Below are 14100 nucleotides of genomic sequence, written 5' to 3'. Positions count from 1 at the left end.
AAGGTACATACCTTAATTAAAAAAATAAAAACTACCACTAAAAAAGAAGCTAATCATCATGTTAGTCTTTGAATCATAATTTTTTTGCTGGTGGAGACCTGCCAGTGGAGATGTCGATGGCTGCTAACTAACCAGGATGGTGTTTGCTGAAAGCTAGCATGGCTGTGGCATTACTTAAAATAAGACAACAATGAAGTTTGTAACATTGACTATTCCTTTCATGAATGACTTCTCTGTAGTATGTGATACTGTTTACCCATACGGTAGAACTTCTTTCAGAACTGGAGTCAATAGTCTCAAATCCCATTGCTGTTTAATCAACTAAGTTTATGTAATATTCTAGATCCTTTGCTGTCATTTCGACAAAGTTCACAGCATCTTCACTAGGAGATTTCATCACAAGAAACAACTTTCTTTGCGTCAGAGTTATTTCCTCCACTGATGTCTTGAATTCCTCCGAGTCATCCGTGAGAGTTACAATCAATTTCTTCCAAACTCCTATTAATGTTGATATTGTGAAGTCCTTCCATGAATCACTAATGTTCTCAAAGGAGTCTAGAATGGTAAATCCTTTCCACATGGTTTTCAAATTTCTTTGCCCAGATCTATCAGAGGAATCACTGTCTATGGAAGCTGTAGCCTTAGAAAATGTATTTCTTAAATAACAAGACTTGAAAGTCTAAATGCTCCTTGATCCATGGGCTGCAGAAGGGATGCCATGTTGGAAGGCATGAAAACAACATAAATCTTCCTGTATTACCTTCATCACAATTCTAGGGTTTCCAGATGCCCTGTCAACAAGCTTATATTTTGAAGGAAAGCTTTTGAGCATTTTTCCCCCTGAGCAGTAGGTCTCAACAATGGGCTTAAAAATAATAGGTATGGGCTGGGCATGGTGGCTCATACCTGTAATTCCAGCACTTTGGGAGGCTGAGGTGGGTGGATCACCTGAAGTCAGGGGTTCGAGACCAACCTGGCCAACATGGCAAAACCTTGTCTCTACAAAAAATACAAAATTAGCCAGGCAGGGTGACGTGTGCCTGTAGTCCCAGATACTCAGGAGGCTGAGGCAGGGGGAACTGCTTGAACCCAGGAGGTGGAGGTTGCAGTGAGCCAAGATCGCGCCACTGCACTGTACTCCAGCCTAGGTGACAAGAGTGAAACTCTGTCTCAAAAAAAAAAAAAAAAAAATTAGGTATGCCATTTTGTAAACAGATGTGATGTCATCTAGGCTTTGTTGTTACATTTCTAGAATACAGGCAGAGTAGATTTAGTATAATTTTTAAGGGCTCTAGGATTTCAAACATGGTAAATGAGCACCGGCTTCAGCTGCAAGTCACCAGATAAATTAGCCCTTAACAAGGGAGTCAGCCTGTCCTTTTAAGCCAGGCATTGACTTCTCCTCTCTAGTCATGAAAGGCCTAGATGGCATCTTCTTCCAATAGAATGCTGTTTCGTCTACATTAAAAATTTATTATTTAATGTAGCCCCCTTCATCAATTATCTCAGTTTTGGATCTTCTGGATAACTTGCTGCTTTACCTTGCACTTTAATGTGATAGAGGTGGCTGCTTTCCTTAAACTTCCTGAACCAACCTCTGCTAGGTTCAAACTTTTCTTTGGCAGCTTCCTCACCTCTCTCAGGCATCACAGAATTAAACAGAGATGGGGGTCTTGCTTCGGATTAGGCTTTGGGTTAAGGGAATGGTGTGGCTGGACTGACCTGCTACCCAGACCACTAAAACTCTGTATCAGCAATAAGACTGTTTTACTTTCTTATCATTAGTATTGATTACTGAAGTAGCACTTAACTTTTGACCTATCTTGGCTTTCACCATGCCTTCTTCACTGAGCTTAATCATTTCCAGCTTTTGATTTAAAGTCAGACGTACATGACTCTTCCATCCACTTGAACACTTAAAAGCCACTAGAGGGTTATTAATTGGCCTAATTTCAATACTGTTGTGTTCTTAAAGAATGGGGAGGTCCAGGAGAGGTAGAGACCAGGGTACAGCTGGTCAATGGAGTGGTCAGAACACACAAAACACTTATCAATTAAGTTCACCATCTTATTTGGGTGTTCACGGTACCCTAAAACAATTACAGTATCAAAGATAACCGACCACCATAACAGATAAATGATGAAAAATTTGACACATTCCAAGAATGACCAAAATGTGACACAGAACATGAAATGAGCACATGCTGTTGGAAAAATGACACCAGAAGACTTGCTTGACGCAGTTACCATGAACTTTTAATTTTTAAAAATGCAGTGTCCACAAAGTGTAATCAAATGAGGTATGCATGTACAAGTCTCCCCCAAACATTGCCTATTATTTTCTCATCAACACAAAATTATTTCCATAAAATATGCTTGTTAAACATGCTTAAAACAAAAATTTTAAGAAAGTTAAGAGAGGATTACTATTACTTTTTCCTACAATAAAAAAATGAGATGGCTAGAAAACACTTAATGAGTACATAAATAAAATTGAACAGAAACCTCAGTATTCCCATGCCATTCCCCACCCCTCACTTCTCTTTTGTAACTTACATTTCTTAGAGATATCATTCAGCACAGCTGGTGGGGCCACCTTGTTATCCCATAATTCAGCTGTCAGAGTGCCATGTGACTGTGGGGTCTGGATGGATTTTCCTGAGGCTACGTAATCTGTGCCATTAGGTGTTTGAGCTGAAGGCAGCCTAATTGACGGTGGCGGCTGTTTTGAAGACTGTGATGGAGTCTGTAGTGGATTCTGGACTGGTTTGTGGGTCTGTGTCTGAGTCTGGGCTGGAACAGGCGGGGCGGAAGTTGGGGCTGAGACTGGGGTGGTGGCTGGGGCTGGGGCTGAGGCAGGGGCAAGTGGGACTGAGGCAGTTGGGGCTGAGGCTGGGATAGTTGGTGCTGTGATGACTGGGGCAGCTGGGGAAGAGGCTGCTGGGGCTGGTGTTGGAGCTGAAGTTGGTGCTAGGGCCGAAGCAAGAATGGGAATTGAGGCTGAGGCAAGAATGGGGACAGAAGCTGGAGTTGAAACTGAGGCAAGGATGGGGGTTGGAGCTGGGGCTGAGGCTGGAGCTGAAGAAGAGGTTATAGCTACAGCTGAAGTAGAGGCTGGAACTGAAGCTGAGACTGAGGCTGAGGCTGAAACTGGAGCTAAGGGTGAGGCTGGAACTGGAGCTGAGGTTGAGGCCAGAACTGGAACTAAAGTTGAGGCCGGAACTGGAGCTGAGGTTGAGGCTAGAACTGGAGTTAAGGTTGCTGGAACTGCAGCTGAGGTTGAGGCTGGAACCGAGGCTGAGGTTGAAGGTGGAAGTGGAGCCGAAGCTAGAGGTGGAACTGAGGCTGAAGACTGTGCTTGCTGGATTCCTGTAGCCTGTTTTTTGGCAAATCTTGGAGGAAGCTTAGAAGTCTGGCTTCTTCCTTTTTCATTTGCATTCTTTTTGTTCCAGACCTTAAAAAATTAACAGGGATAATTTTTGTCAAAAATGCAGCTGAAAGCAACAGTTCATAAATGTAACTTTTAACAAAACTAACTCCCACTAACTTGGCTGCTTTACTTTGCAAAATAGGTACTCAAACTACAAAATGTCAGGGTTGCTAATAAGATTTTAAATGATGAGAAGCCAAGATGATATTGAGACAAAAGACAAATAGGTATTGCACATTCTTGACATACCAGTACACAATTCTGAAATTCAAGAACTAAGAAAGTTTGCAGTAAATTCATTTGGCAACAAACCTTAACTAAGCTAACAAAATGCGACTTACAGTCTTAACTCATATATTTGCCACAGACATTAATTTGGGCAGTGTGGCTGGTATGTTATGATACAGGGGAGATGCACTACTATTTTACCTTCCTAAATAAATGACTTCTGAAAATTTGGTTCCAAAGGTTATATGCAATTAAACGAATAATTTATCTTGATTCACACTGTGTATTTAAATGAACTAATATAGATTACAACAGATACTTTTGTAGGCCAGGAATCCAAAATCTACTGGTTCGTGACATTTGTGTTCATTAGCTTTCCAAGATAATTTAAAATCAACTCAACTTTGCCTTGGGGCAAATAAGGTATCCCTAGTATACAATATGTTGTTAAAGTAAAGATGGTCTTGAGGAAGTAGCAGTTGCCATTCCAAGATGGTCAAATAGGAAAGGCTCCGGTCTTCAGCTCGCAGTGTGATCAACGCAGAAGATGGGTGATTTTTGCATTTCCAACTGAGATACCTGGTTCATCTCACTGGGACTGGTTGGACAGTGGGTGCAGTTCAAGGAGGGTAAGCCAAAGCAGGGCGGGACATCACCTCACCTGGGAAGCACAAGGGGTCAGGGGATTTCCCCTTCCTAGTCAAGGGAAGCCATGACAGACTGTACTTGGAAAATCGGGACTCCCACCCTAATACTGCACTTTCCCAATGGTCTTAGAAAACAGCAAATCAGGAGATTATATCCCGACCCACAAAGCCTTGCTCACTGCTAGGGCAGCAGTCTAAGATCAAAGTGCGAGGTGGTAGCTTGGCTGGGGGAGGGGTGTCCGCCATTGCTGAGGTTTCGGTAGGTAAACAAAGCAGCTGAGAAGCTCGAACTGGGGGAAGCCCACCCGCATTTCAACCAAGTCTGCCTGCCTCTGTAGACTCCACCTCTGGGGGTAGGGCATAGCTGAATAAAAGGCAGCAGAAACTTCCGCAAACTTAAATGTCCCTGTCTGACTGCTCTGGAGAGAGCAGTGGTTCTCCCAGCATGGTGTTTCAGCTCTGAGAACAGACTGCCTCCTCAAGTGGACCCCTGACCCCCGTGTAGCCTAACTGGGAGACACCTCCCAGTAGGGGCTAACACCTCACATAGCCAGGTGCCCCTGAGACAAAGCTTCCAGAGGAAGGATCAGGCAGCAATATTTGCTGTCCTGCAATATTTGCTATTCTGCAGCCTCCGCTGGTGATACCCAGGCAAACAGGGTCTGGAGTGGACTTCCATCAAACTCCAACAGACCTGTAGCTGAGGGACCTGGCTGTTGCAAGGAAAAGTAACAAACAGAAAGGAACAGCATCAACATCAACAAAAAGGACATCCACACCAAAACCCCATCTGTAGGTCACCATCATCAAAGATGAAAGGTAGATAAAACCACAAAGATGGGGAGAAACCAGAGCAGAAAAGCTGAAAATTCTAAAAAGCAGAGCGCCTCTTCTGCAAAGGATTGCAGCTCCTTGCCAGCAATGGAACAAAGCTGGATGGAGAATGACTTTGACGAACTGACAGAAGTAGGCTTCAGAAGGTTGGTAATAACAAACTTCTTTGGGCTAACGTAGGATGTTCAAACCCATTGCAAGGAAGCTAAAACCCTTGAAAAAAGATTAGACGAAAGGCTAACTACAATAAACAGCGTAGAGAAGAACTTAAATGACCTGATGGAGCTGAAACCATAGCACGCGAACTACGTGACACGTGCCCAAGCTTCAGTAGCTGATTCGACTGAGTGGAAGAAAGGGTATCAGTGACTGAAGATCAAATTAAAGAAATGAAGTGAGAAGAAAAGTTTAGAGAAAAAAAGAGTGAAAAGAAACGAACAAAGTCTCCAAGAAATATGGGACTATGTGAAAAGACCAAATCTACATTTGACTGGTGTACCTGAAAGTGATGGGGAAAATGGAACCAAGTTGGAAAACATTTTAGGATATTACACAGGAGAACTTCCCCAACCTAGCAAGGCAGGCCAACATTCAAATTCAGGAAATACAGAGAACACCACAAAGATACTCCTCGAGAAGAGCAACCCCAAGACACATAGTAGTCAGATTCACCAAGGTTGAAATGAATGAGAAAAATGTTAAGGGCAGCCAGAGAGAAAGGACGGGTTACTCTCAAAGGGAAGCCCATCAGACTAACAGCAGATCTCTCCACAGAAACTCCACAAACCAGAAGAGCGGGAGCCAATATTCAACATTCTTAAAGAAAAGAATTTTCAACCCAGAATTTCATATCCAGCCAAACTAAGCTTCATAAGTGAAGAAGAAATAAAATCCTTTACAGACAAGCAAATGTTGAGAGACTTTGTCACAATCAGGCCTGCCTTACAAGAGCTCCTGAAGGAAGCACTAAATATGGAAAGGAACAAGTGGTACCAGCCACTGCAAAATCATGCTAAATTGTAAAGACCATCGATGCTAGGAAGAAACTCCATCAATTAATGGGCGAAACAACCAGCTAACATCATAATGACAGGATCAAATTCACATATAACAACATTAACCTTAAATGTAAATGGGCTAAATGCCCCAATTAAAAGACACGGACTGGCAAACTGGCTAAAGAGTCAAGACCCATCAGTGCGCTGTATTCAGGAGACCTATCTCACGTGCAGAGACACACATAGGCTAAAAATAAAGGGATGGAGGATGATCTACCAAGCAAATGGAAAACAAAAAACGCAGGGGTTGCAATCCTAGTCTCTAATGAAACAGAGTTTAAACCAACAAAGATCAAAAGAGACAATGAAGGCCATTACATAATGGTAAAGGGACCAATTTAACAAGAGCTAACTATCCTAAGTATATATGCACCCAATACAGGAGCACCCAGATTCATAAAGCAAGTCCTTAGAGACCTACAAAGGGACTTAGACTCCCACACAATAATAACAGGAGACTTTAACACCCCACTGTCAATATTAGATCAACAAGACAGAAGGTTAACAAGGATATCCAGGACTTGAACTCAGCTCTGCACCAAGTGGACCTAATAGACTTGTACAGAACTCTCCACCCCAAATCAACAGAATATACATTCTTCTCAGCACCACACTGCACTTATTCCAAAATTGACCACATGGTTGGAAGCACTCCTCAGCAAATGTAGAAGAACAGAAATCACAACAAACTGTCTCTCAGACCACAGTGCAATCAAACTAGAACTCAGGATTAAGAAACTCACTCAAAACCGCTCAACTACATGGAAACTGAACAACCTGCTCCTGAATGACTACTGGGTACATAACGAAATGAAGGCAGAAATAAAGATGTTCTTTGAAACCAATGAGAACAAAGACACAACATACTAGAATCTCTGGGACACAATGAAAGCAGCGTGTAGAGGGAAATTTATAGCACCAAATGCCCACAAGAGAAAGCAGGAAAGATCTAAAATCGACACCCCAACATCACAATTAAAAGAACTAGGAAAGTGACAGCAAACAAATTCAGAGCTAGCAGAAGGCAAGAAATAACTAAGATCAGAGCAGAACTGAAGGAGACAGAGACAAAAAAAACCCTTCAAAAAAAATCAATGAATCCAGGAGCTGGTTTTTTGAAATGATTAACAAAATTGATAGACTGCTAGCAAGACCAATAAAGAAGAAAAGAGAGAAGAATCAAACAGACACAATAAAAAATGATAAAGAGGATATCACCACCTATCCCACGGAAATACAAACTACCATCAGAGAATACTATAAACACCTCTATGCAAATAAACTAGAAACTCTAGAAGAAATGGATACATTCCTGGACACATACACCCTCCCAAGACTAAACCAGGAAGAATCTGAATCCCTGAATAGACCAGTAACAGGCTCTGAAACTGAGGCAATAATTAATAGCCTACCAACCAAAAAAACTCCAGGACCAGACGGATTCAGAGCTGAATTCTACCAGAGGTACAAAGAGGAGCTAGTACCATTCCTTCTGAAACTATTCCAATCAATGGAAAAAGAGGGAATCCTCCCTAACTCATTTTATGAGGCCAGCATCATCCTGATACCAAAGCCTGGTAGACACACACAAAAAATATAATTTTAGACCAGTATCCCTGATGAACATCGATGTGAAAATCCTCAACAAAATACTTGTCAACCAAATCCAGCAGCACATCAAAAAGCTTATCTAACAAGATCAAGTTGGCTTCATTCCTGGGATGTAAGGCTGGTTCAACACATGCAAATCAATAAACGTAATTTATCACATAAACAGAAGCAAAGACAAAAACTACATTATCTCAATAAATGCAGAAAAGGCCTTCGACAAAATTTAACAGCCCTTCATGCCAAAAACTTTCAATAAACTAGGTATTGACGGAATGTATCTCAACATAATAAGAGCTATTTATGACAAACCCACAGCCAGTATCATACTAAATGGGCAAAAAACTGGAAGCATTCCCTTTGAAAACTGGCACAAGACAGGGACGCCCTCTCTCACCACTCCTATTCAACACAGTGTTGGAAGTTCTGGCTAGGGCAATCAGGCAGGAGAAAGAAATAAAGGGTAGCAATTAGGAAAACAGGAAGTCAAACTGTCCATGTTTGCGGATGACATGATTGTATATTTAGGAAACCCCATCGTCTCAGCCCAAAATCTCCTTAAGCTGATAAGCAACTTCAGCGAAGTCTCAGGATACAAAATCAATGTGCAAAAATCACAAGCATTTTTATACACCAATAACAGACAGAGAGCCACATCATGAGTGAACTCCCATTCACAATTGCTTCAAAGAAAATAAAATACCTAGGAATCCAACTTAACAAGGGATGTGAAGGACGTCTTCAAGAACTAGAAACCACTGCTCAACGAAATAAAAGTGGACACAAACAAATGGAAGAACATTCCATGTTCACGGATAGGAAGAATCAATATCATGAAAATGGCCATATTGCCCAAGGTAATTTATAGATTCAAAGCCATCCCCATCAAGCTACCAATGTCTTTCTTCACAGAATTGGAAAAAACTACTTTAAAGTTCATACAGAAACAAAAAAGAGCCTGCATTGCCAAGACAATCCTAAGCAAAAAAAACAAAGCTGGAGGCATCACGCTACCCAACTTCAAACTATACCACAAGGCTATAGTAATCAAAACAGCATGGTACTGGTACCAAAACAGAGATACAGACCAACGGAACAGAACAGAGGCCTCAGAAATAATACCACACATCTACAACCATCTGATCTTTGACAAACCTGACAGAAACAAGAAATGGGAAAACGATTCTCTATTTAATAAATAGTGCTGGGAAAACTGGCTAGCCATATGTAGAAAGCTGAAACTGGATCCCTTCCTTACGACTTATGCAAAAATTAATTCAAGATGGATTAAAGACTTAAATGCTAGACCTAAAACCATAAAAACCCTAGAAGAAAACCTAGGCAATACTATTCAGGACAAATGCATAGTCAAGGAGTTCATGACTAAAACACCAAAAGCAATGTCAACAAAAGCCAAAACAGACAAATGGGATCTAATTAAACTAAAGAGCTTCTGCACAGCAAAAGAAACTACCATCAGCATGAACAGGCAACCTATAGAATGGGAGACAATTTTTGCAATCTACCCATCTGACAAAGGGCTAATATCCAGAATCTACAAAGAACTTAAAACAAATTTACTAGAAAAAAATCAAACAACCCCATCAGAAGTGGGCAAAGGATATGAACAGACACTTCTCAAAAGAAGACATTTATGCAGCCAACAGACACATGAAAAAATGCTCATCATCACTGGCCATCAGAGAAATGCAAATCAAAACCACAGTGAGATACCAACTCACACCAGTTAGAATGGCAATCGTTAAAAAGTCAGGAAATAACAGGTGTTGGAGAGGATGTGGAGAAACAGGAACACTTTTACACCGTTGGTGGGAGTATAAACTAGTTCAACCACTGTGGAAGACAGTGTGGTGATTCCTCAAGGATCTAGAACTAGAAATACCATGTGACCCAGCCATCCCATTACTGGGGATATACCCAAAGGATTATAAACCATGCTGCTATAAAGACACAGCACATGTATGTTTACTGCAGTACTATTCACAATAGCAAAAACTTGGAACCAACTCAAATGTCCATCAATGACAGACTGGATTAAGAGAATGTGGCACATATACACCATGGAATACCATCCAGCCATAAAAAAGGATGAGTTCATGTCCTTTGTAGGGACATGGATGAAGCTGGAAACCATCATTCTCAGCAAACTATCGCAAGGACAGAAAACCAAACACTGCACGTTTTCACTCATAGGTGGGGACTGAACAATGAGAACACTTGGACACAGAGGGGAACATCACACACCAGGGCCTGTTGTGGGATGGAGGAGGAGGGAGGGATAGCATTAGGAGAAATACCTAATGTAAATGATGAGTTAATGGGTGCAGCATACCAGCATGGCACATGAATACATATGTAACAAACCTGCACGTTGTGCACATGTACCCTAGAACTTAAAGTATAAAAAAAAAAAAAGAAAAAAAAGATGGTCTTTGCTATAAGTCAAAATATAAGGAGCTACAGTCCTTATATTTTATTTAAAATTTCCTTTGATTCCGGTCAAAATGATTTAAAGTTGGGAAGATGATGTCACTCTTAACACCTGAATAATGAATACAGTCTTGACATTACAAGTAGATAAAAACCTTGAACATTTGCTGATACACTTTGGGCAACAAATGTAAATAACCAGCAACAAGTTGAAACCAGATTTAAACCTGTATGACTTGTTCTTCCTTCTTTCGGCGTTCTTCATCCTGTAAACGTTTTTGTTGTTTTTTGGATACCACTTCAGTAAAACCATCATCATTCAAATTTGACTGGGGATCTTCAATTACTGTTACTTCAGGATGATCATCAATTATAACAACACCTGTGGGTGTGGAAAAGGATTTAAGATATTTTCTGTTTTTCAAATGTTTCCCACCCTATAGCATGGCCATTCATTGTAAAGATTTGAAAAGATTTCATACACTTAAAAGTTAAAAATAAAAATCCTAAAACTGGCCAGGTGCAGTGTCTCACGTCTGTAATCCCAACACTTTTGGAGGTCAAGATGGGCATACTGCTTGAGGCCAGAAGTTCGAGACCAGCATGGCCAACATGACAAAACCCTCTCTCTACTAAAAATACCAAAATTAGACGAGTGTGGTGGTATACACCTGTAGTCCCAGATACTTGGGAGGCTGAAGCACAAGAATCATTTGAACCTGGAAGGTGGAGGTTGCAATGAGCTGAGACCATGCCACTGCATCCCAGCCTGAGTGACAGAGTGCGACTCTGTCCAAAAAATCCTAAAAATATCGTTTTAAATGATATAGTTAAGTAATATAGTGGTAATGCCTTAAAAAAGAAACAAAATCAAAATTTTCCTATGAACTAACCTCTATCTCTTAGCCTCAGATCTGTATAGTGCTTTAAAAGATCCACAAAACATTCTACCTCATTTGCATCTAACCATTCTAAGAGGTGGCTGTTACTATTATTTTTCTTTTTCAAAAAATGAAATAAACTGGCTTAGTGCTTCAGCATATTGGGAGGCCGAAGTGGGAGGATCATTTGAGGCCAACAGTTTCACACCAGCCTGGGCAACATGGGGAGACCCTGTCTCTACTTTAAAACCAAACATATAAATAAATAAATAATGTTTTAAAAAACGAAATAAGCTGATTTAAGGTAAGATGACCGGCCTAGATGGTCTTATGACTCTTAATGTCTCTGTTTTATGTAGACCCTTGTCTACAGTGTGGAGTTTTAAAAAATAAATGTGTTATGGGCAACGTAGTGAAACCCTGTCTCTAGAAAAAATGTAAAAATTAGCTAGGTGCACGCCTGTGGTCCCAGCTACTCGGGAGTCTGAGGTAGGAGAATGACTTCAGTTGGAGGGGTTGAGACGGCAGTGAGCTGAGATCATGCCACCGCACTCCAGCCTGGGAGAGCGAGACCCTGTCTCAATCAATTAAAATAAATAAATGTGTAAGCTGTGCGTGAATGTAAGATGGCATAGGTGAACACATACCAAAATCATCTAGGTGATGAATAACTCAAGATCATTTTTCAACTTCTTTTCCCACTAACCATTACTTTGTCTATCTTAAAATTATCCTATATCCCAGTCAGTACGTGAACTATAAATCCATCAAATAATATTTCCAAGAAAAATTAAATTACTTCAGGTAATGTAATTTTTTATTATAGGTATAATATCTGAACAATAAGTGTAAGTATCGAGAAAGAGTGAAGCAATTTAAAGAAATTATTTAATTTTCAAACAATATACAATATTTTAATTGGAAATTACACATACAATAAAAATATTTTTCTTGGAAACAATAAGTATACAATTCAGGATGGTGATAACTTGTTGGGTACAGCAACAAGGGAAGGTGATACTTGTTAGGTATAGCAACATAGGTATGATCAGGGAAGTGGTGAGAGAAACTATCTACAAACAATTCTTCTAAAATAGTTAAAACTTAGCATTAACATACACTGAGAGATGAAATGAAAAATGACTACTGGCTTTCACTCCTTAGAAACTGGCTGGGCATGGTGGCTCACACCTGTAATCCCAGCACCTTGGGAGGCCAAGGAAGGCAGATCACATGAGGTCAGGAGTTCACGGCTAGCCTGGCCAACATGGTAAAACCCTGTCTCTACTAAAAATACAAAAAAAATTAGCTGGGCATAGTGGCACGCGCATGTAGTCCCAACTATTCAGAAGGCTGAGGTAGGAGAATCATTTGAACTGGGGAGGTGGAGGTTGCAGTGAGCTGAGATTATGCCACTGCATTCCAGCCTGGGCCACAGAGTAAGACTCCGTCTCAAAAAAAAAAAAAAAAAAAAAAAAAAAAAAGGAAATTTGATTTCAAAAGAAAAAAAACCCCAGTTGATTCTGATTTATAAGACAAGTCTACTTGTTTTTAAAATCCTTTTAAAAATCATGAACTCTGTAAAATGAAGCATATTCTCATTTCAATGAAAGGTCTGAGTCAAACACTTCAAAGGATGTCATGCACACATTACTTCAGACTGATGGAAAGACCTCATCATAATTCTAATATCATCTCAGTTTTTCACTTACACTAAAATGTGTGTGCGTAAAGCCTATCTTATTATTTCAACTTCCTTATTTCACTCAACTACATGTAGCATTTATGGAAAATTTGAACACTACATTTTAGTTTCCAGTGCCCTCTTTCTTTTTACCATTTTAGGTTAGGCATATTACTTAAAAATAATGTTACCAGGAAAAAGAACTAAAGGTGACTAACTCTTAAAGATAACTTTAATGAGTTGAAGTGAATAGCTTAATTTCTATCACCACTTCAGAAATATAGTTTTTATCTGTTTTTATGTCTTTTTTTTTTTTTTTTAACAGGCAAGTGCCACCATGCCTGGCTAATTTTGTATTTTTAGTAGAGACGAGGTTTCTCCATGTTGGTCAGGCTGGTCGCATACTCCTGACCTCAGGTGATCCACCCAACTCGGCCTCCCAAAGTGCTGGGATGACAGCCCTGAGCCACTGCGCCGGGCCTAGTGGCTCACGCCTGTCATCCCAGCACTTTGGGAGGCCAAGGCGGGCGGATGGCTTAAGCTCAGGAGTTCGAGACCACCCTGGACAACATGGCGAAAACCCATTTCTTCGACAACAAAAAATTAGCTGGACATGGTGGCTCATGCCTGTAGTTCCAGCTACTTGGGAAGCTGAGGCTGGGGAATTGCTTGAGTCTGGGATGCAGATGTTGCAGTGAGCCGAGATTGTGTCACTGCACACCAGCCTGGGCAACAGAGTAAGACTCTGTCTCATAACAAACAAACAATGAAGAATTTGCATTGCTCACAAATTTCCAGGTAATGCTGATGATGTGGGGACCACGCTTTGAGAACCACTGGTCAAAAAATAATGTCCATGAGCTGTGCTCAAATCAGGGCTTAATATGTACAAATAACCATTAGGCAGATGAAAGAAAAACCTCATCTACATCTCTCATACTAGAATAACCGCAACTAACCCAACTTTCCTATTACTACTATTATTACTACTATCTGAGCTATCTGGTCTTAACTTAGTAAATATCTCGATTTTATTCAGTATTTCCAGTTTCATCCAAATGAATGGCAAATAGTACATTTGACATGTATAAATGTCTATACACAGATACTCCTTGCCTGTTTCCTCATCTAGTATTTTCTTGTTGCTTGTATTATCCTTCACATTTGATCCTCTATTACTTCATGGCTTTCCCAGTTACCCACAGTGACACTGCCTCTTGTCCTATTATTTATTTTGTATTTGCTGTATCTTAGACACCAATTTTACCAAGGACATAAT

General features: G+C 40.5%; 1 protein-coding gene across 12 annotated transcripts in view; it reads right to left on the bottom strand.

The window, feature by feature from the left end:
* LOC105484407 (proline rich coiled-coil 2C) overlaps nucleotides 1-14100 on the bottom strand; it is a 106477-nt gene that overhangs the window by 33361 nt on the left and 59016 nt on the right. For all 12 annotated transcript variants that reach the window (XM_011745950.3, XM_011745956.2, XM_011745953.2 and 9 more), the window contains exons 18-19: nucleotides 10484-10638; nucleotides 2557-3454 (exon numbers count right to left, since the gene is read on the bottom strand). In XM_011745950.3, the coding sequence (XP_011744252.1) occupies nucleotides 2557-3454; nucleotides 10484-10638 (1053 nt within the window). The remainder of the gene's footprint in view (nucleotides 1-2556; nucleotides 3455-10483; nucleotides 10639-14100) is intronic.

Source organism: Macaca nemestrina, chromosome 1, assembly GCF_043159975.1.
Source record: "Macaca nemestrina isolate mMacNem1 chromosome 1, mMacNem.hap1, whole genome shotgun sequence".
Lineage (NCBI taxonomy): Eukaryota > Metazoa > Chordata > Mammalia > Primates > Cercopithecidae > Macaca > Macaca nemestrina.
This window is presented reverse-complemented; position numbering and strand designations above follow the sequence as displayed.